The sequence below is a fragment of the Pantherophis guttatus genome, chromosome 2 (assembly GCF_059756535.1).
Source record: "Pantherophis guttatus breed Tessera chromosome 2, ASM5975653v1, whole genome shotgun sequence".
In the NCBI taxonomy this organism is placed as follows: Eukaryota; Metazoa; Chordata; class Lepidosauria; order Squamata; family Colubridae; genus Pantherophis; species Pantherophis guttatus.
This window is the reverse complement of record NC_142064.1, coordinates 59,619,957-59,643,930: the sequence shown is the minus strand read 5'-3', so window position 1 is coordinate 59,643,930 and position 23,974 is coordinate 59,619,957. Positions and strand designations below refer to the sequence as shown.

The window sequence follows — 23,974 nt, the reverse complement described above, 5'->3', positions numbered from 1 at the left end:
TTGATATTGAACACTCTTTTATTAAATCAAAGTAATTTCATACAGCATATTAATAGAAAATTCAATGCATGTACTTCATACACAGATCACATCAAGTCAAAGTCAAAACAAATCGCAAACAATCTGGAGTAGTGTTATATACGAACCGAAATGAGACATCTGAAGTGTGGGGAAATGATCATTTACTTGAGAAACGAGAATGTGTTAAAAAGTTGATTCAGGATAACATTTCTTGTTGGAATACTATCTCACAGAGTCATTTTCCTTTGTCTGATGCTTGCTCGTTGGATTTTTTTTTCCTGTTTGCTTTCTACTATTGTGCTTATTATATTACATTTCTACTCTTACCTGTTTTTTAACTTTAATTTCTAAAGGAAACAAAACTTGTGACACTTATATTCTAACTTCACAATCATACACAACACAGATCTTTTCTTCTGTTAAAACTGCACTGAAGAGTAGAAAAATGGTTGTTGTCTTCAGCAGATTTACTTCAAAAATATAACTATCTACCATGTCTATATAGAATGGGACATGTGTGTATGTACACAAGCAGTGTTCTTGTTAAGGAATGAGAACACTTCGAGTAAAGACACTTTTCTAAAAATCCTTCTAAGCAGTGTGTATTTTTTTTTTTAAATGCTTCCCTATTCCGAAGTCCTAAAAACATATTATTCTAATACCCTGCAGAACTGGTATTTCTTCAACCTACAGAAACCTCAACGGATGATGCTCTTTTTCTATGGACCTACAGCTACACTTTATTTCTGATTGTGGCTTGTTGCACATCTCACCAGCCACAGGGCCAGTCACTGGTTTTTTTCAGCAGGCTGTTGGAGGCAGAGTTCAGTTCCAGAAGAGACAATGGGTAAATTGTACTCAAGATGATGCTTGATCAGGTGGCTAATGCTATCAAAGGTACGATCCTTTGTACGAATCTGAAAATAAGAAAGGACATGGGATCATATCGTTTGCCAGATTTGATGATGCTTAATTTAAGGCCCAAGTCAGGTGTAACAATACATTCATATGAATTTGATAGGCATGGCAGCCTGGAAAATTATAAGGTTTGGAAAGTCAGGCTAGGAGAAGACCAATGAAATTAGTGAGGGATCAATTTCAAAATGAACCTATTTCTTTGGTCTATGCCTATTTCTTTAACTACCATGCTTGATTCTACTAATCTAAAGCCCAATATAAAAATATACTACAGTTGTGAAAAAGACTACTTTTCATCATTCCTTTGCAGTTTTTTAATGTCCAACTATACCAGCTTGCTGATGTAAATAGTGAGCAAATATATGGTTCATATTGCGAATGGGGAGACTAAAATTAAATTGAAGCACTGAGATATTCTTTTAAGAGCCAAGCTTAGGAACTAGAGTCTTTAACAGAGTGGCAAGTTTTTTGAGCAGAAATACCAGAATCATACTTCTCAAATGTAACATATTTCTTCTCTTTATGAAGCATCTCCCTGCTTTGCAACCTCAGCCTAATATAGCCTCATTGATGTGGTGAGAATAATCTTTGACTGTCCTCTGCTGTTCAAACATGAAAGTTACATCTATTATTTCTTGGTTCTTCATCAAGAACCAGAGAACAGCCTATAAATTAGTAGAGAAATCTAGGGCCCATGAAAAGGGTGATCCATCCTACTGATGTTTTATCGACACTAGGGATTATACAGAATCGTCCTTTCTATTCCAAATGATATCAAGACCAACCCCCCCTTTCCCCCCCTTCTCTTTCCTGATGGGAAAGGAATTCTCTCTTAAATTAAGGTGGAGCCAAGCTATATCAGAGATGACTTCCAGGGAATGTGGTTCAACAGGTTCATATGGAAATTTACTCAGTTTTGAAAGAAATTGGCTGGGAACCAGAAGTAGATCTGCTGGTGCATTCTTGGAATAGAGGCTTATTTGTAAATAAAACTGATGCCACAGGAAGAACCAGCAGAATTCTTTCCCTTTCAGAAGAAAATGATTCCATGTACAATCTAACCAGTTATGCAGATCACTTGAAATGAATTTGATACATACATCAAAATCATTTCATCTGACACATGAATTGCCAAACTGATCCAAAACATTACATCAGTTTATTTGCCCCTAGATTGCTTTGGAGAAGTTCAACCACCTTTCTGGCCTTAATGAGGCCTTAAACAGAGCTCCAATTCTTCTTCCATATATATGAAAGAATTAGCGGAGCAGGTGGCTAGACTTTATGCTGAGTTCTCTGATACTGACTGGGGAATCTCTTCACAAACTTTGCCTTCAGAGAGGCATGTTTTCATGAGAAAACAATGCAATCTGCTATTCTTAGTGTCTGCGCTTTGCCATTCCTGCCACTCTTCTTCTAGAAAGAATGAGAATCAACAAAGAGAAACCATTCTCCTGTTGTTCTGCTACTGTTGTTGATTGAGGTGGAGAGAGACTTCATGGTTTCATCTATAAGAAGAAGGATATTACTGGAATAGAAAATTCCATCATCCAGTGCCCTCCAAGCTCTCCTCTTCAGACAATGAACAGTGTCTTCAGCTAAGCCTGAGCCTTACAGTAGAGATGAGGATGAGAAGGAGGCAAACCTTCAACCAAGAACCATGTAGGTTGCTTTGCACAGGAATACTTTTAGCAGCCAGAAAATGGCATCTAGGTCATCAGGTTCAAGCCTAAGCTCAGGGCAGGAGTCCAAACTTTACATCCAAAACCTGAAGCAAGAGAGAATGACCTTATTCTTTGCAACATCTTCTCAAGTATTTGAAGAGTGTCAACCAGGGGCGGGTTCCAAATCCCGTCACTACTGAAGCGTCAGGCAGGTGGGCAGAGCCTCCTCCTACCGCCACTACCAGTTCACCTGATCCGCTGCAAACCGGTAGCAACCCACCACTGGTGTCAACATATCCTTCCTTAGCTGTTCTCAAAGCTAAGCACGGCTAATTACTGCAAGATCATCATAGCGTTTAATTTTTAGCACCCTGATTGTTCCCTTCTCCAAGCCTCAGTCCATCTTAAAGCATGTAATTCAGAACTGGGCAAAGTATTTCAAGCTGCATCTCACCAAAGCACATTATGATAGAATGATTTTTTTAATGATTTGGAAATGATACAAAGAGAGAAGAGATAATCGGATGAAGAGTGGACTCTTGCAATTTTTAAGATCTTGGTTATTTCATATCCTTCCCAGAAGAGACGTCTCTTGCAGATAAACCATACCAACTAGACAGGGGTGGGTTCTAAATTTTTTTACTACTGGTTCTGTGGGCTGGCTTATTTTGTGGGTGTGGCTTGGAGGTCATGTGACTAGGTGGGCATGGCTAGCTGGTCAGAATCATTTCTGGAAGGTCCTCACACTTACAACCAGTCCTCGCACTTACGACCCGACTCATTTGTTTGCTTTTAACACTGATCAGCTGTAGGATGGCCCTTTGAAGCCCCGCGGCAAGAGTTTAAACAGTTTTTTTCCCTCTAGTCATCAGCTGGGACTCAGGAGGCAGCAATAGATTGGGGGTGGGACCAAATAAAAGGTAAGAATAACGTGGGGGGTGGGGGGGTGGGGGGGAGGGCGGGGGGAGAACCAGTTCAGTGACGTCATATCATCACCGCTACTGGCTTGGCCGAACCGGACCAAACCGGGAGGAACCCACCACTGCAACTAGACCTGCCAGCCAAGTAAAGAGCCAGGGTTTTTTTTAAGGTTTTATTTTGAAATTAGAAAATAATATTATTTGTAGTGGTTCCACACAACTGTGTTGGCTTTTAGATAGGCAATTTGGGGTTATCAAGAGCTACGGTGGCACAGTGATCAGAATGCAGTACTGCAGGCTACTTCTGCTGACTACCGGCTGCCTGCAATTTGGCAGATCGAATCTCAACAGGCTCAAAGGTTGACTCAGCCTTCCATCCTTCCAAGGTGGGTAAAATGAGGACCCAGATTGTTGGGGGCAATAGGCTGACTCTGTAAACCGCTTAAAGAGGGCTGTGAAGTACTGTGAAGCAGTATATAAGTCTAAGTGCTATTGCTATTGCTATTAGGCTGCCTTGTCCTTCTCTTGCTGCTTTACCTGAAAAGAAGTTGCAAAGATAATGTCTCAAAACATTGTTGTGGTGAAATCCTTCAGGTTATTAAACTAAACCTCTGCAGCGTCACTCTCCCTTAAAGATCTGTCCACCGTTTCATTTTAATCCCATTCATCCCCCCTCATGAAGCAGTTGCAGATATTATGATGCTTATGGTTGAAACTTTTATTGACTCATATCCAGCTGAACTGAATCGTACTGCCTATGAATTTCGAAATGAATCAAATGCATCAAAATGAATCAAATCACGCAACTATTGAATCTTGGGTTTTTAATCTGAATTAAATCAGGGCTGATTTGGACACACCGAACCCTTACAAGGCTTCTGGGGTGGTCTCCCTCAAGAAGCAGGACTTCTCTGCAGTGGGTTTCGTTAAGCTGAAGCATCTCTTCAAAAGTGCCCTGGTCCCTAAGATAAAATTCTCTATTGCTCTGAATATCGTATTGCACCACCACAAGTTAAGTGTGAATCAGTCTGCTTTAATGATGAAACCCGATAGTGCAGAAGGCTAGGTCTCTACAACCTAAAATAAAAGGGGTCTTCTCTCTCCTTAGGATCACATACTTACAACTCCTTCAGGATCTACCAATAGAAGATGTTTGGCTTGTCCATTCTGTAATCCAGTGAGTACATAGGATCCTGGATTGGAGGTACTTTTCCTAACCAGAAAGTCTCCACTTTTCTTTAAGAGCTGTTCTGCTTCTTTCCTGGTCATTTCTCCTTGATACCAGGGCTCAGTGGTCAGTTCTTCAGCTACAGCTGCCCCACTTGCTCTGGAAAGGAGAGGACTGGTACATTCAACTGAGGTAGCCTTATTCAAAACAGGCCCAGGCATTTGATTCTTGAGAGCATCTTCAAAAGGGCCTGGTAAACAGAGGAAATAACAGAGAGAAATTAGCAACACAAGCAGCCCAGCAATCATTTTGTGCCATCCAAATTCCTTAATTTTTCTGTATACTGTGCTCAGGAAAGAGATCTGGATAAATTGCAACTATTGTTCTCTTCCACTGAGACCAAGGGGACTTAAACCAGCTTAATTTAAACTGGTGGTTCTACTGTTTGTTTGTTTGTTTGTTTGTTTGTTTGTTTGTTTTATTAGATTTATATACCGCCCTACTCCTGAAGGACTCAGGGCGGTGAACAGGCACAAAATAAAATACATAAATACAAAATTTAAAAGCAGAAATAAAACCAGATTAGACAATTTAGCCCGAGACAAATTTAAAACATCCCAATAATTTAAAAACAGATTTAAAATTTTTGATTCAAAAGAAAAGGGGAAAAAGGTTAGGCCAGGCCAGCTTGCTGGAATAAGAAGGTCTTAAGAGCGCGGCGGAAAGTGCGCAGATCCGGGATCCTCCGTATCTCCGGGGGGAGCTCGTTCCAGATAGTGGGTGCCCCCACAGAGAAGGCCCTCCCCTGGGGGCCACCAGTCGACACTGTTTGGCCGACGGCACCCAGAGGAGCCCCTCTCTATGAGAGTGTACCAGCCGGTGGGAGGCTATTTGTGGTAGTAGGCGGTCCCGTAAGTAGCCATGTCCTAAGCCATGGAGCGCTCTAAAGGTGGTAACCAAAACCTACTGCATGTCAGAAATCTCTGGACTTTTATAGTTAATTCCATTGGGTAGAAAAGAAACTATATTTAACTTTTTTCCAAAACTAAATACCTTTCAATATAATTTTTATGAATAACATTAGCATGTTTCTGTGCTTTCGTTAAGAGGTGCTCAAGGCATTCTTCAGATTAAAAGTTGGTCAAAGAGAAGCTGCGGGGTACTAGAATGATATGTAATAAAAGAATAACAGCAAGTCTATTACCTTAGCAGAGGAAATACATTTTAAAAAGCAAGAAATTCCTAGATGTTTTCAAGCATCACTTTCTGGATACTGCCTAACAGGAGGGATAAGAACTAAGGTCCAGTCTCAATCTGCAGTCCAGGAGGATCTCATGATTTTTGATATTCAAAGTCTTGAAGATGTTCAAGAGAACTAGTCACATATATACCTCTATCCATTTTCCAGCACAAGTCATTCCCTAAGGCAATTTAATCATCCAAGAGAGGTACTGAGTAGGCAAGCAAATGATAGCCAATCTCTTCACATACTCTATTCCTATCAAGGGAGGGAGGGAGGGAGGGAGGGAGGGAGGGAGGGAGGGAGGGAGGGAAGTAAAAAGGGATTGCTGGACCCAACCATCCTGGACAATTTCTGTTCCTACTCCAACCTTTCTTTTTTAGAGAAGGTTAGGCTTTAACTCCAGAAGACTCTCAATGGTTTATCTAGGTTGTTAGAGTCAGGCTTCAGGCTGGGGTTCAGCATGCAGATAGCATTGATCATGCTTACTGATGACTTGTGACAAAGTCAGAATGGAGGAACATGCTCCTTGATCTCTCAGCAATACTAAACATGGAATACTTTTGGATCGGCTTCAGGCTTGGGAGTGGTCACATTGTACAAGAGTATACAGAATAACAGAGTTGGAAGGAACCTTGTAGGTCATTTAGTCCAATCCCTTGCTCAAGCAGGAGAACCTATACCATTTCTGACAAATGGCTGTCAAGTCTCTTCTTGAAAGCCTTAGTGATGAAGCATCCACAACTTCTGAAGGCAAGCTGTTCCATTGGTTGATTGTTCTCACTGTCAGAAAATTTATCCTTATTTCTAGGTTGAATCTCTCCTTGATCAGTTTCCATCCATTGTTCTTTGTCTGGCCTTCAGGTGCTTTGGAAAATAGGTTGACCCCCTGCTCTCTGTGACAGCCCCTCAAATATTGGGACACTGCTATCACGTCACCTGTGTTCCTTTTCTTCACTAGACTAGTCATGCCCCATTCCTGCAACTGTCCATTGTTATGTTTTAGCCTCCAGCCCCCTAACCATCTTTGTTGCTCTTCTCTGCACTCTTTCTAGAGTCTCCACATCTTTTTTATAGTGTGGTGACCAAAACTGGATGCGGTATTCTAGGTGTGGTCTTCTTAAGGCATTATAGAGCGGTATTAGTACCTCACATGATTGTTCACAGTAGTTCTCCTCCTTTCTGTGTGACCAAGTTCAATTAAAATTGGAATATTAAATTAAATTAGAACATCAATGGAAATTGCTCACTGATTATTTCTGTGAGTCCTAAAGTGAAGATTATCACTGCTCACAGCAGGTTTAAAGCAGCAAATGATTGGAAGTTCAATTAATCCATCATTTCCTCCCTGCAAAAAAAATGGCAGCCTTCCTGCACGGCTCTCATTTGCTGTTCCAAAAGTACAGATAGTCAAAAGTAGTTGACTATCCCAAAAAAGCAGGAGGGATTTGAAAATTTGGTTCAAAATTAGATAATTTTTTTTAGTAATCGCTGGGGAAGTTGAATCATGTCGTAATCTTTTTAGCCAATAAGTGTCCATTTTGAATCTCTTTCCAAGATTGCACTTTTCAACCAATATAATGGTGGTTAAAAAATTGTTGATCACTTAATAAATTTTCAAAGGCAAAAAAAAGATCATCTACTTCAAATTAGATTTTTAAAAGATGGTAAGATGAACTTACTCATGTCAAAAAGATCTTTTCCTGGCCTGCTGTCTTTGGTGCTTTCTATTTTTTCAGTAAACAAATGTTCAGCCTCTGTCTGAAGAGCATGTAGAGTTTCCATATTTATATGTCGTGTATTCACATACATTGGCATCTCTTTTGATAGATCAACATTGGATTTTCCTTCTGGCACACTGTAGATGTCCAGAGACCCTGTGAAACCAATACATCCAATGAAAACCAATATATCCTGAATTCAACAGGTCATTTTGCTTCAATTATAGAAACTCAATTTTCACTCTTTGTCCATTATGTGGAATTCATTCTGTATCACTGTTGACCACAGCATTATTCCAATATTATTTTTTTCCTATCTTGTGAGCAATCAGACTTATTCAGTTTTTAAAATGTTTATTTGTTTCAATATTAATTTTATAACCTTGTTTTTTTCATTTTCATATAGTAAAATAACATTATCTGGACACAAAAGCCATACAAACAGATAAGATAAAAAATGGGGAAAACTGTTAATAATTCTTGTCCTCTACAAGTACAACTACCGTGTTTCCCCCAAAATAAGACCCTGCCTTATATTTTTTTGAACCCCGAAATAAGTGCTTGGTTTTATTTTCGGGGAGGTCTTATTATTTTGGGATACATGGAGCAAGACGGGGCTCCTCTTGCCATCTTATCTGATTTCCAGCTCTGTCTCCCTAACCCTAACCAGAGGAAATAGCGGGGACCGGCTGCGCATACATTTAAATATTTTGGGGGGGGGCTTATTTTAGCACATGTGCTCAAAAGCCCAATTGGGCTTATTATCAGGGGTTGTCTTATTTTCAGGGAAACAGGGTAGATGTAATTATTATAAATCACTTAAAGTCAGTTAATAGCAATTCATCTGAAATACCACTGTTACTTTTAAAAGAATACAATAAAAGTGACAGAGGAAGACAGCAGGAAGTTTTTAATTCATTTTGGAAAGATTCTTTGCTAAATAAAAAGTCTTCAAGTAAACTTACGGGGGATTTTTACAACAGAGAACTCTGCTAGATATGTTCGATAGCTAAAGAGCCATAGTGTGAAAGCAAAATTTAACCAGGATAAAAATAGAAACTCTTCTAACACAATATCCTCTAATCTGTCAATTACAAAAGCCCATTTTGCTTGGATTCTCACACATATACTACACCAATACGTTACCACTTCCAAGGTGCTGGAAGGAACTCAAAGTGGTCAATGCCAGCTAAAGAACTGGCATCTGTGATTTCACATTGTGATTATTAATAATAATAATCACAATGTTCAGTTCTTTAGATAACAGTTGTCGAAAACCAAAGCGTATAATTTATTGATATCGCTATACCAGGAGATGCCAGAGTCGAAGAAAAAGAACTGGAAAAAATCATGAAATATTGCGACCTGACCATTGAAACTACGTGATTATCAATGAAACATGTAACAGTGATACCCATTGTCATCGGGGCACTTGGTACCATGTCCAAGAATTTTACAAAATACATCAAGAAATTGCAGCTTCCTGCTATAACACCAGCAGAATTGCAAAAAACTGCGCTACTCGGAACATTATACATTTTAAGAAGATACTTGGTTGATGCCTACAGTAGGATGCTGGCAGCAACCCATATCAACCATCAGTGTCAGTCAATAATATTTATGATACATTTTAAATGTTCAGTTGACTGAATTTCATGTTTAATGAATAAAAGATAATAGTCACAAAATCAAAGCCCTGCAAATAGAAGAACAACTGTGGCAAAAGAAAGCAAAGATAGTACCAATATTAAGAGGCACCTCTGGTACAATCCCAAAACATCTGGAGCACCACTTGAACACCATCATGAATGACAAAATCATGATTAGTCAATTAGTCAAAACAGCTTTACTTGGAACAGCTTACATCCTACAATGATACCTTTAACACCAAACAGCAACATCTGCCTATCCTAGGTCCTTGGGAAGGACTCAACAGGTAGATAAAAATGCAGATCTTGTTCAGTAACACCAATGCCAATGCCAATGGTGTTTAGCAATAGCACTAGCATTTACACTTATATACTGCTTCCCAGTGCTTTACAGCTCCCTCTAAGCAGTTTACAAAGTCAGCATATTGTCCCAAACAATCTGGGTCCTCATTTTATCGACCTCGGAAGGATAGAAGGCAGAGTCAACCTTGAGCCTCTTTAAGTTTAAGCGGTGCGCCAGATTTTTTGGAATTATTACTTTACCCCATCCTTTCTATATATAATTCAAATTCTATCCAATCAAAAACAATGAAAGATGGGCACAAAAGCCAAACTCAGGAAAAGCCAACTCTACATTATCTTGCATATTCTCAAAAAGGTAAGTAAGGACAGTATCATCTGAATTATGTGGAGGCAGGGGAATGTTATTCCATGTAGCAGGTCCAGTGATGGAGAAGGCATGTTTCTTGGGCCCTACTAGATAACTGAGTGAGAACCTACTGTAGAACATGACTTCTGGCCATCCAATCTTATTGGATGGGCAGAAGTAATTGGAAGCATGCATGCAGTTCTGTGCCTTGAGTATACATATAAAATACAAAAGTATATCTTACCTTGCCTGCTGGGTGCCTGTTGCCGGTCTTCACCACCCAGATCTCTAATGTGCTGGCTCTGGTAGAATGTTTGCTCTTTTCCCAATGCTGATGCAGACTAAGGCGGTAGTAAAAATATTCTTCATGCAAACATTACCTTTAAAAACTGTTATGCATTTTCAGTAGGTCTTTTTTTATGATTGGTCCAGGTGCAATTCCACCCAAACCCAGTCTTCATTCATTCATCATGTATGACACTATGTCTGAGCATGAATGAGTTTGCATAGGAGGATGAGAGTAATGATGACCTTCCGGAAAACTGCATTCCTTTCCTGTTTTATTAACCCCTGTAATTCTAAATGACAAAGTTGGTATATTACATCTATAAAAGAAATTCCTCCGGTTGAATCAGTCTCTCCTAATCAAAGAAAGGGAGGAAGGAAGGAAGGCAGAAAAAAAGAAAGGCAGAAAGGCAGAAATAAATAAATAAATAAACAAACAAGAAAGAAAGAAAGAACTAAAGAAAAAAGAAAGAAAGAAGAAAGAAAGAAAGAAAGAAAGAAAGAAAGAAAGAAAGAAAGAAAGAAAGAAAGAAAAAAAGAAAGAAGAAAGAAGGAAAGAAGAAAGAGGGAGGGAGGGAAGGAAGGAAGGAAGGACGGAAGGAAGGAAGGAGGGAGGGAGGGAGGGACAGGGAGACGACTATTTTAGTTAAATTAGGAGAGTGTAAAGAACAAAAGTTACCAGAGCGGTGCTTTCCTTCACAATCTTGTAAACAGTTATTAAATATGAAATACATATGAAATAAATATTAAATATTTCCTTCATTCTATTATTAGATGCAAGATACCAGAACATTTAGAAACTCAGTTAATGCACACTGGAGAAAAACCAAACCAAACCAAAGTTACTTTCAAATATGACCAAGCAGGAAGGAGATCATCAGGTCATGCTATTATTCCTGAGGTAACTACACCAACATCTCTTTTTGGCCTATGGCTCACTTATGGAAACAATATAACATACTGTACCATTGTCCTTAATGTACCTATTGCATTTTAAATGAAGATGCTACATACATTAGTATCTGCCCAAATAGTAATGGCATTTAGGGGGAGAAAAGCTCATAGATGCCTTAGATGTAAACTGAAACTCTAGTGAAGATCTTGTTCCCATGAGCAAAAGCAGTGGCAATACAGAAATAGAGATTTATGATTGCTCTTCTGCGTACAATTATACTGCCATTTTGAAAAGATGTTGCAGACCTGGACAGGATTTTTAAAAAAAGTTACAAGAAACTAGGACAATGGGTAGCTTTCATGGGTCAAATAAAAATATGGCAAGGAAGGACTTATACAATTATATAGTTGGTACAGATAGATATCATATATATCATACTTGGCATAGATAAAATGAAGAGGGACAAATATTTCATCCTCTGTTATGATATCAAATCTTTGGGTCATGGAGCTACATGGATTGGCTGGAGAAGCATTAGAAAAGTACCTCCCTATCCTTTACTTCTCTGTATCTTTTAGGCAGCTGTTTTCAATCCACCTTCAACCTTAATCCTCTAAGTGACTTTCATAGGGATTGCTTTGCTTACCTGAGCAGGATCTGAAATAGGGGGAATTTTGACCTTGACTCTTTCGTCCACTTTGTTTGGAAAACTATTGTAGTAGGGATGTTCTGCTACTTCGCTGTCTTCTTCCATCCATAGTTCATCCAGACTTTGCATCCTGCAGAGAGATGCTCAGTTAATTGCTTCTTGATTTATCTTCATTTGTTATCACAATGAAACAATATTTTAATATGGGAATGGCTTGTAAACAAGAGTGGTTTTTTTATATCACAGAGTATCTGTGGATCCTAAAATTTGAAATAATGTGGGTGCATGTTTACTGTAGAAGTCATTCTTTTAGTCATTAAGCAATTACGACTATTTTATTCGGGTACTATTTCTCTCTGATGAATAAAGGCGAATACATATGTGTCCCAGGATGGTGTTGCAGGATCCAATCTGGGTCAGTCACCGGGACCAGAAGTTTTGTCTTCTGCGCTTTCGGACTTGTGCTGGAGCCCATCTTCAGGGAATTTCTCTCTAGCAGAAGCCCTGAAGATGGAGCCCATCTTCTCCCTGAAGATGGGCTCCAGCACAAGTTCCAAAGCTCAGAAGGCAAAACCTCTGGTCCCACTGACTGACCCAGATTGGATCCTATTTATTTTTGAGTTCATGTCGTCCTCCAAAGGGCAAATATGAAGTGTGAGAAGGATGCCACTTTCTATCATCAATAGTGTGTTACAGATGGGATACTCTTTATTAGAATCAGGGTTTTATGCATTAGGACTGAAAGCTCTACTATGGTATAGTTTGAGTCCTCATTCCTTTAAACAGAGTACAAATAAATCAAGAAAATTACTGAAAATTGCTCCTGCTCACAGACGTTTCAGTCCAACTTCTAGATCTACTTTGAAGTCTGTTTTATAATAGTTATTCAAAGGCTAATAATAACAACAATATAATTTATTCAATTTATGAAACCACCTCATCAGAACTCAATGATATACAAGTACCACCTTGCCCTGCCTCATTCTCAATAAACAAGCAGAACAATTCAGATGTCTAAGGTCTTCAGCATAAAAGCATTTGCTCTGTCTCCTATCTTATGAACTTATTTGTCCCATTAAAAGGCATCCTAATAAACTTTATTGCCCCTTCACTGTCTTAGTTGCAGAAAAATAATCAAAATAATATCATATTATATTATGTACAGGTAGTCCTTGACTTACAACCATAACTGAGCTCAAAATTTCTGTTGTTAAGTGAGACATTTGTTAAGTGAGTTTTGGCCTATTTTACGACCTTTCTTGTCACAGTTGTTGAATGAATCACTACAGTTGATTAGTTAGTAACCCGGTTGTTAAATGAATCTGGCTTCCCCATTGACTTTGGTTGTCAGAAAGTGGCATAGGTGATCACATGACCATTGGACACAGCAACAGTCATAAATATGAACCTGTTGCCAAGCATCTAAATTTTGATCACATGATCATGGTGATGCTGCAAAGATCATAACTTGAAAAAATGTCACAAGTCACTTTTTTAGTGCCATAGTAACTTTGAACTGTCACTAAATGAACTGTTCTAAGTTGAGGACTACCTGTATATCAAATATATAATATAGAGAGTTGTCATAGCACAGTGGTTAGAATGCAGCATTGCAGGCTAACTCTGCCGACTGCCAGCAGTTCGATTTTGACTTGCTCAAGGTTGACTCAGCCTTCCATCCTTCCAAGATTGGTAAAATGATGACCCAGATTGTTGGGGGAAATATGCTGAGTCTGTAAACCACTTAGAGAGGGCTGTAAAGCACTATGAAGCAGTATATAAGTCTACGTGCTATTGCTAAATATATACTGTGTTTCCCCAAAAATAAGACCTGTCTTATATTTTTTTGAACCCCAAAATAAGCGCTTGGCCTTATTTTTGGGGAGGTCTTATTATTTTGGGGTGTGTGGAGCAAGATGGGGCTCCTCTTGCCGTCATACCTGATTTCCAGCTCTCTGTTTAAATATTTTTGGGGAGGGCTTATTTTTTGGGGGAGGCTTATTTTAGCGCATACGCTCAAAAGCCCGATTGGGCTTATTATCAGGAAATGCCTTATTTTCAGGGAAACAGGATAATATAAAGTATCAAAAGAGAATTTCTTCTGGCATGCAGTTATCATATCTAAACACTCTAGTTAAAACATTTGCAGCTAGATCTAGCATTAAAATTCTTGAGTAAAATAATTCCTTGTTACTTCACTAAATGAAGAAACCTATGTATATAAAAATCTCAGTGATACTACTCACCTGTCTTGAAGTGCTGGAATCTTAGAGGGGCACTGCAAATATTGCTTAAAACGAAGTTCAAATGCTTGCCCTATGGTACTGATTATATCCTGGGCAAGACCATCACAACATTCAAGAATATGACATGCTGGAAGTGATGGGAAAACAAGACCATTATTCAAATATATACCCAGGAGAAATCTGTATTACAGTTTCCAGTTTTATTTGCTGACTTTTATAAATATGAAAAATAAATAATCTAAGCAATGTTAATGGCATCATACTGGCACAGTTTTAATTCTTGATTAGGAGCGGTGCAGAGTTTGATATAAAATGAATGGCTAGATAAATGTTTTAAATAAATAAATAAAATTTTATCTGACCACTAGACCATCCCTGGAAAGAAAAGCAAGAAATTGAAGATCTGACTGGAACTATAGGATGTCTACTCCTGGTATAAGCGGTTAACATGTTTCATTTCTTTGATGAAGTTTGATACATCGATTACTCTTCACAGTATCTCAAGACCATGTTATAATGCATTTCTAGTCACTCCTTAGCCAAGAGTCCCCAAAGTGTCTTAAGCATCATCAAAAGTTCCCTTGAAGCAGTTTACTTGAAAATCTGCAAAATCAACTTCCTTGCAAAATCTGGTGATGAAAAATTCACACACAGAAGAAAACTAGCCCACCTCAACTTTTGAACTCTGCCACTCCATTTGCAAAATGTTGAGAATACTGCCCTTCCTGTTGGAGGGCATAGATTTAAAGGGACAGGGAGCCAATCCAGGAGCATATCCTGTTTTCCCTAAAATAAGACATCCCGATAATAAGCCCAATCGGGCTTTTGAGCACATGGCAATAAGGCTAAGTGCTTATTTCAGGTTTCAAAAAAAATATAAGACAGGGTCTTATTTTCGGGGAAACACGGTAGCAAATGCTACATATCTAACTATCCTCAACAAAGTTCTTATGAAAAGTTCTTGAGGGAGCAACATTATAAATGTAAATTAATCTCGCATGCAGATGCAATGCACTCTGCTGGACTGGCTGTTAATACAATCATTCTTCTTCCATTGCAAAGAGCTATGGTGCCATAGTGGTTAGAACGCAATATTGCAGACTAATTCTGCCGACTGCCAGCAGTTTGATTCTCACCGGCTCAAGGTTGACTCAGTCTTCCATCTTTCTGAGGTTGGTAAAATGAGGACTCAGACTGTTGGGGGAAATATGCTGACTCTGTAAACTGTTTAAAGCACGATGAAGCGGTATATAAGCTCTTATTTCTAATATATGAAAGGATGGGAGAGTCAGTCTCAGATCTTTGATTATTTTATTAATTTGCCCCTCATCATTTTGAAGGCAAACAAAACCCCACGTTGGTGACAGGAAGGGTATCCCACCATTAAAACACTCTGCTAGCTCCATTCAGTTGCCCAGGGATTATGGGGTCATTAAAAGAAATGAAGTGCTTTAAACAAATATCTGAACAAATAAATACAAGCACACTGCTAGCCAAATACCTGTAGGAAGCCATTAGAAATAGAATAATTGAAGAGAAATTGAATAATTGAAGAGAAATCGAATAATTGAAGGGAATCTTCTCTAATTGAAGAGAATTTGAACAATATGTTTTCAAAGGAAGATGAGACTAAAGATAAGACATTCTTTACCTCTGTGATTAACAGGATCCTTAGCTACATATGCGACATAGTCTGTTGTATCCTGTTGGAAGAGGATAGAATATAAAAAAGTGAAGTATCTATCATGAATATGAAAGTTTCCTTTTGTGCTGATTCACAGGTCAGTTCAATTTTCATCTGAATCTTTGCAACCTGGTACTTATGCCTGGATCCCACAGTGATAAAAACGTTAGAAATATCAATCACATTAGATTTTAGAACAGATACATTGATCAAGCAAGCATTCTCAAAGTCTTGCATAGGTAATTTTGTAAAGCAACTGAGCAGATCTTTAGGTTAGAAAATCAACTGAAAGCTTAAGATGCTATTTTCAAAAATTGGGCTATAGTTTTCAAAGTCCATTTTGAACTCCCAAGCTCTTAGAAATTATGAAATTATTATTGGTAAATCTTGACTAAACTTCATCCATACTGTAAACCCCGCTGAAAATATGTTCATGTATCACAAGCATGTTCAAATAAACTGAACATTTCTTTGTCTTTCTCCCTTACTGCTAAGCAACAAGGGTGTAACAATTAGCAATTTTTCCCAAGAAAGATAAGTAATAAATTTGGCACAATAACCTCTTGCATCAATGGCAAATGGTAGAAAGGAAGAGACTTACCACATCTACTCCAGATGCAAAAGAAATAGATTGCATATGATGGTTTGCTATAATCTGTAGAGTTAAGAAAACATAATGTGTGAGATACACAGAATGCTAATTTTCCTTTTTTTTCCAGCTGTGTTCTTGAGTATGTAAAAATCAGAAGCCCAAATTAGAAATACAAGGGTGACAAATGTCATGTATCTCTACGCCTCCATTTAGAGTACATTCAAATGACAACTCTATCTGTAAGATCTTCAAGAGACATTCAGATGTGAAGCTGGAATTTGGCAATGAAAGCCAATGTCTCCAGGGGTGAAATCTACTTACCTTCCCTACCGGTTCGGAAGTGCGCGCTCTGAGCACGTGTCACATGTAATTTTGTACCCTCTGCGCATGCACAAAGCCTTCTGCATATGCGCAGAGGGTAAAAAACAGATTACTTCCTGGTTAAAACCAGGAAGTAACAACATCGGGTGGGTGGGCGGAGCCTTGTACTGCTGCCGCTACCGGTTCTCTCACCCCCCCCGCCAAACTGATCCGAACCGGTAGCATTTCACCCTTTGCCATCTCCTTTTTTTAATTTTAATTTTTTAAATTACAGTATGGCTCTTAATATACAGACAGCCTTTCATTATTAGATGCTTTGAGAATCAATGCAAAGAGCTAACAACCCCAGTTTAATACTTGTCCCCATGACACTGTTCTTGTCTCATCCTCTGGCCATGGCTTACATAGCCCTACCCTACTGTTTTCTATACTGACAAACACCCAATCCTTTCTCTTTAAACCACCAAAGTCACATCACAATGCTGTGTAAAATTTGTAACACTGGTCTCTGGTTGAAGTTTTAGGCATACTAAAAAGCTAAATTATTCTCTTCTTTCATTCCAATTTGAGTACCTTTTTCTTTATGGCTTTAAAATCAAGATCCAGAAAAGGTGTACATATTCATTTCTTTAAAACATTAACATTTATTTTTTCTAACTAAAAAAAACCAACAACACATAAATATCTAAAACAATTAATCTAACAACATACAAAGCAAATTCACAGCTTGAGAACAGCATAACAATAACTATGCAACGAGGTATCCCTGATCATTACCCACTTTACATCTGCAGGAAGTAGTTGAAGGGATGGGAAAATGATCTCAATTATTGGTGAGTTCAAATGGAAGAATGGGCCTCTTGTGTTAGACACATGTACTTATATTTTTATTGAAATAAATTGGATATTCAAATGTTTGTTCATTTTTTTAAATTATGAGAATTAAGAATGGAAATAGCTTGCTCACACTAACCATAAGATTTTAAAAAGAGAGAATCGGTATGACAAAAATACCAACCTGCTTGCAGTCGGGAGTCATCAGGTTTAAGCTGGTAGTAGATATATTCAGACTGATGTTCATTCCTGCAAACTGAAGATTGCTCTTCCCCAGAATATTAGAGAGAGCTTTACTTGGTGGCTGGAAAAGTAAAATGCACGTCTTTCAGTACTCTATCCCCATTTGATGCCATCTGAATCCCACTGAATAAATTGACACCTCTAAAATGTAATAGTCAAGAACATGACAATTTAATCAACAGTGTACGGATGCTTTAAATACTGATTTAAAAGAAAGAGAAAATACTATAGGGAAGAAAAATGGATCTCATTTTGTATAGCTGAGAGATGGAAGAAATAGTTTTAAAACTGGAATCACTAACCTTTTCTGGAAACTGGAACCAGTAACCCTGATTGCTGGTGAGAATTTGCAGGATTGCAAATCTTAAATCATGTTTAAGATTTTTTAATTATTTGTTTTCAAAAAGCATTTACAGGTAGTCCTTGACTTACGACTACAGTTGAGCCCAAAAATTCTGTTGCTAAGCCTCTTAAAACAGTTGTTGCGTGAATTATACCCCATTTCATGGCCTTTCTTTCCACAATTGTTAAATGAATCACTGCAGTTTTAAATTGATTGTTAAAATGTGAGTGCACGCTCACATTTGTGAACTGGTAGAGAAGGTAAGTGAATACCAACCCTGGCGTGTACCCTGGCTTTACTTAAACTAGCCCTTTAAACCTGATTCTTCTCCAAGGACTAGGAGTTAGAGCAGCAGACCCCATGTATGATGATTGGATTGCTAGAGACTGAGCTATTTTCCTACCAATATTTGGATTTATTTGGTTGTGTATTATATTGTCTCAAATTGTTTAACATAGTATACTAGAGATGCAATGGAGTTAGGGAGCTTGTATAACCAACCAACCAACCAACCAATCAAAAACTTATCCGTCTTTAAAAAAATAAAGTTTGAGAGCAGTGACTATTCAGCTCCACATAATTCTATTAACAATTGCTGAGATTCTTGATAGATTTTGAGATAAAATAGTATTAGTAGATTGTCTGTGATTGGATAGTAGAAGTATGACCCTTTTGAAACCTACTGTGTACCACTGAAGTTTGACATCAATAATACACCATGATTAGAAGCAAGGCATAAAGCAGTATAGTGCCCTAAACCCCAGCTGAATGGCTACCAGTAGTTTTGGTTGTTTCATTCCATGTCATTTGAGTTGAGAGATGACGTACAAATCAAATTTATCTTGCATACTTAGTGATATCCATGTGAAGCCAATCATCTGGAGGTTTTGTTTACATACCTATCTCTTGTCTACAAATTAATCTCACAATAGTTATGGATATCCTGAGGGAGTCACTGGATAATATCTGAGGGGAAATAGGCATGGATTTACTCAGGCTCATTTCTGCCTTGATGCACACAACCTGGCTGGTTAATTTTGGGACATTTTTTGGAAATAAAATTGGAGAAGGGCATGATAGTTGGGCAACAATATAATAGTAAATCAATAAATAAGTAATTAAGATTACTACCTTTCTTCTTTTAAAAGCTCCTTTGGTTCCTGGCACAGCTTCACAAACAAGGCCAATCGCTTCTCTAAAAAGATGGAATAGGATGTCAAAAGCAAATGCTTATGCTATTTTTCTTCATTTATTTTTACAAACAGGGCTTGAAAATCTAAATTGGTCCCTTATGGCATTTATATATGTAAGAATCTGCAGAAAAATCTGGTTAAAATTAGCATTGTATGATATTAGGCAGTTGAAATATTGTATATTTTGACAATTTCATAACTTGCATTAATTGTGCTAATAGGAACAACAGGATGACTCAAAGATCAAATTTTCCTAGAGAAATGTGAGTTAATAACATAATACATTTTTAATGCAAGGGTTTTCCTTCTACCCGAAAGATATTTTTTGGATTTCTGGAATCAATGAGATTGGTTTTAGATTAGATGTAACAGGCACTTCCATACCAAAAAGAGTATATGAACATTTATTATGAATCAATGCAAACAGTCTGAATAAATACATGGCAAACTCTGTCTTAATTTTCATTTTCTTGCAGTTTTTGGTTTAAATGCACACAAGCACATAAACATACACCAACACAGAGCACAATCCTTCACAATCAAATCAGGTCAAATAAACTCTTATTGAATATGATGTCAGAGTGCTTTGTTACAGAAAAAGACTCCTCAGTCTTAATATTTACTTCTATTATAGAGTGACTGTTAGTATTATTAGTTGTATGCTGATCTATGACTGAAATAAAATAAAATGAAATATAATGTAAAATAAAAAATTAGTGTCGAATAACCTTCATAGTTCCATAGTCAAAAAGGATTGGTGATAATTTTCTATAGATACAGGTAGTCCTTGATTTACGACCACAATTGACTCCAGGATTTATGTTGCTAAGTGAGACATTTGTTAAGTGAGTTTTGTCCCATTTTATGACTTTTATTGAGTGATAAATGTTGAGTCATAAAAGTATTCTTAACATTAATTAAGCGAACCACTGCAGTTGCTAAATTAGTAACATGGTTGTTAAGTGATTCTGGCTTCCCCATTGACTTTGCTGGTAAGAGGGTCGGAAAAGATGATCACATGGTCCCAGGACACTGCAACCGTCATAAATATGAACCAGTTATCAAGCATCCAAATGTAAATCACATGACCATGGGGATGCTGCAACGGTCACAAGTCTGAAAAATGGTCATAAGTCACTTTTTCGGTGCCATTGTAACTATGAACAGTCACTAAACAAACTGTTGTAAGTTAAGGATTACCTGTATAGGGAAACTAGGATTTATGCAGAATGATCCATGGTGCAGAATTACCATATACAAGAATAAAGAACTCATCCCTTCCTTCCCCACAAACCATTTTGCTTAGCATGTTTTAGAGAGGATTTCATTACCTTACATGTATCCAAACCCTTTTCAGAAATACAGTTGCTTTTTTCACTTTTCATCCACAGTATTGCCAAGACTGTATTTTTTATTATTATTATCAGGAGCTTTCAGGGAGATTGTATCAGTAGTGGGTTGCTACCAGTTTGCCCCAGTTCAGGCGAGCCAGTAGCGACGATGATGAGCTGAGAGCGAACCGGTTCGCTCTGACTGTCAGTTGGGCCCTCCTGCCCACTCCTGCGTTATACCTACCTATATTCGGTCATTTTTAGCCCAGCTGAAAGGTGTGGCAGACCGGATTGCCCCGCCTCAGCTGTTCCAAAATGCAATGCGCTTGCGCGGAGCAAAGCAAGCATCCGCAAAGCAAACCAGTGATAACACCAGTTGAAACCTACCACTGGATTATATGATTGTTGAAAGGCAATATTACATAATACAGAAGAGATGGTGTTTCTGGAAACTTGACCCTAAGATACTTAGGACTTTCAAAATAATTAGTGCTTGGAAGAAGGCTTAAGAATAGACCAGAAGACTGTGAAGATGATACATGAGGCAGATTCCCTAAACTGGATTCTGTTTCAGCAGCTGCAAAAATATTGTTTCATAGGATGTGACATAATAGTTGCTAGCAATCTTTCCTCTACTAGCTGTTTCCTATGCTGGGACTGGAACTGCAAGGAGAAAGAAAGAAAGAAAGAAAGAAAGAAAGAAAGAAAGAAAGAAAGAAAGAAAGAAAGGAAGGAAGGAAGGAAGGAAGGAAGGAAGGAAGGAAGGAAGGAAGGAAGGAAGGAAGGAAGGAAGGAAACTGCATGCTGGGAGTCTTATTTGTTTGTTTGCTGGCCAAAGCAGAAACAGGGTGACTTCTTTATACCCAGCATAGAAAAATAGCAGATAATCAGGAGGAAGGATTGGTGCCTCTTATCCTTTCTGTCTACAAATCAGATGATAAAACTCCAGATTAGCCTAGCAGAAGTCAATTATTGTTTAAAAAATAGCAAAAGAAAAAGTGGGAAAGACTGAGTGGGTTTATAAATAGAAGAAGACGACATCTTATTCACATATAAAGAATTCTATTCTATTCCCTGCAACAGGAAGACTGTCCGATAAAACCCTTTTCTGGAAACACCAAAATTATCAAAAGGTTTAAAAAAAGTATGGCAAAAAGAGGGTTAAATGCTGGCTTGCACTTGTTAACCTTTTTGAAGCAATAGACAAGCCTTCTCCAACTTGGTGCTGTCTTCATTGGAAGACCAGAAGCATTGGACCTCTATTTCCTGATTTCCACAGCTGACAAGCATTCCCAGAAGAGCATCTGTTGGCAAAAAAAGGTCTCCAATTCTTTCATGGATGGGTGTTTATGATACATCTTGCTTTCTTGATCAGAACTGTCTATTGGGCCAGAAAAGGATTCCCAACCAATTAATAATAGGGCTATTGGGGCAAAGAAGGTAGAACAATGCATAAGTAAGATCTATCCTCCTTTCTTCTTCTTCTTCTTTATCCATCCCTTATATATTATGGCATATGTTTAGCTGTTTATATATATTTATTATACATATAATTTATTATGTATTTATTATACATATAATGATGATTTTTAATATAGGCTCAAACCCAGAGGTGGTATTCAACCGGTTCAGACCGGTTCAGTTCGGTAGCAGAGATTGTGGGGGTGCATAATATCCTCACTTTCAAATATATATATATATACTCTTGTGGATTTATAGAATCAATCACAGCTTTGAAACTAGACAGAAGCTGTATTGAAAAAGTGTTCTGAGAAACAGTGTGAATGTATTTTACATTGAAAACATTGATCCAAAATTTACAGCAGCAAGCTTTAAAGATTAGACTCAAGCAATATAGTAGTTACAATATTTCCTGCCTTAAGAAACATTTCACATGACAAAACAGAGACAAATCTTAACTTGACATATTGTGTTATTTATCTGGAATGTCATACATAAAGCAGCCTTTTCCAACTGGGGACATTTCCCCATAGCTCAAATAAAACACTGAGCTGCATTTCCCAAAAGCTTATTGCTGTTAATAAATTTGATAGTCAGAAAAGGGGGGTCACCAGGCTCCTGTTTTGTTTTGTTTTTGCCATATAGATTAAAACAGCATCCTCCTATTATATTTCCACTGTGAGAAAGCAGAAAAGTAAAGCTGCATAGGGTATATATTCTCCCCACGGTCAAGCTCAGTTTGCTAACTCATAGGGTAGATACCCTAATTTTCCACTCCGAAAAGGTTGCTGTCTGCACTCTTCTCAATATCTCCAAGTGGCTGGAAAATCATCTACCAATCACTGCATTTCAGGTACAGATAGTCCTCAATTTATGACCACAATTGAGCCCAAAATTTCTGTTGTGAAGTGAGACATCCGTTAGGTTAATTTTGTCCCATTTTATGTCCTTTCTTGCCACAGTTGTTAAGTGAATCTCTGCAGTTGATAAGTTAGTAACCCGGTTATTAAGTGAAATCTAATTTCTCCATTGACTTGGCTTGTCAGAAGGTTGCAAAAGGGGATCGCATGACCCTGGGACGCTGCAACGGTCATAAATATGAACCAGAGGACAGTACCCTATGACTATCATTACCCTATGACTATCATTAAGTGTTGTACCTTATGATTCTTGATGAACGTATCTTTTCTTTTATGTTCCCTGAGAGCATATGCACCAAGACAAATTCATTGTGTGTCCAATCACACTTGGCCAATAAAAAATTCTAATTCTAATTCTAATTCTAATTCTATAAATATCATCATCAGCAACATGCATTATTGCTCGTATTTGTCTCCTTCAAGTAAATTAATTGAACCTGATTCAAAATACAGTGATGGGAATGTATGTAGAATATATCATCTTACCTTGTTATCTGTGTTCTAGTATTAAAATCCAGAGATTTCATGGACCGCAAGACCTCTATACATCCCAAATACTACAAAGAGGAAAAAGTGTGCATATAAATATAACTGAAATAAACTTTGTATAGCATAATCCATATTCATACTTTGATAGACGGAGGTTGTGATTTTATTTATATCTCTTTTCCAACAAATAGTCCATCAAAATGTCTTGCTAAGCATGTATAGTAAAATAAATCCCAACAGCCCCTTTCTTATTCTTATTTTTTTTACACTTATACAGCAGCAATAATTGTTTTTTAATAAATTGGAGCCCTCCCTTTGTTTTCTCCTATTAGGTTAGAAACCCCACAGAAGGCCCTTTCACTAGTATGCGTGCATATTTTTAAGCATACTATTATTAGTCTAGGTTGCATAATTAGTTAATGCTGCAGAAAGTTCCTTATGCTTATAATTTAATTTGATGCTACCCATAATAACTGTGCAAGAATAGAATGAGTTAGAAAATTTGCATACACGATATCATTTGTGTCTACTGTGGGAA

At 37.8% G+C, this 23,974-nt stretch overlaps 1 protein-coding gene across 1 annotated transcript in view; it reads right to left on the bottom strand.

Moving 5' to 3' along the window:
* Positions 1-23,974, bottom strand: part of SHC3 (SHC adaptor protein 3) — a 36,579-nt gene continuing 12,605 nt past the window's right edge. The window contains exons 2-12 of the mRNA XM_034410044.3: positions 23,434-23,504; positions 19,174-19,237; positions 17,641-17,760; positions 16,311-16,364; positions 15,677-15,728; positions 14,026-14,152; positions 11,777-11,909; positions 10,195-10,291; positions 7,614-7,808; positions 4,646-4,941; positions 1-938 (exon numbers count right to left, since the gene is read on the bottom strand). Of these exons, the coding sequence (XP_034265935.2) occupies positions 810-938; positions 4,646-4,941; positions 7,614-7,808; positions 10,195-10,291; positions 11,777-11,909; positions 14,026-14,152; positions 15,677-15,728; positions 16,311-16,364; positions 17,641-17,760; positions 19,174-19,237; positions 23,434-23,504 (1,338 nt within the window). The 3' untranslated portion in view covers positions 1-809. The remainder of the gene's footprint in view (positions 939-4,645; positions 4,942-7,613; positions 7,809-10,194; positions 10,292-11,776; positions 11,910-14,025; positions 14,153-15,676; positions 15,729-16,310; positions 16,365-17,640; positions 17,761-19,173; positions 19,238-23,433; positions 23,505-23,974) is intronic.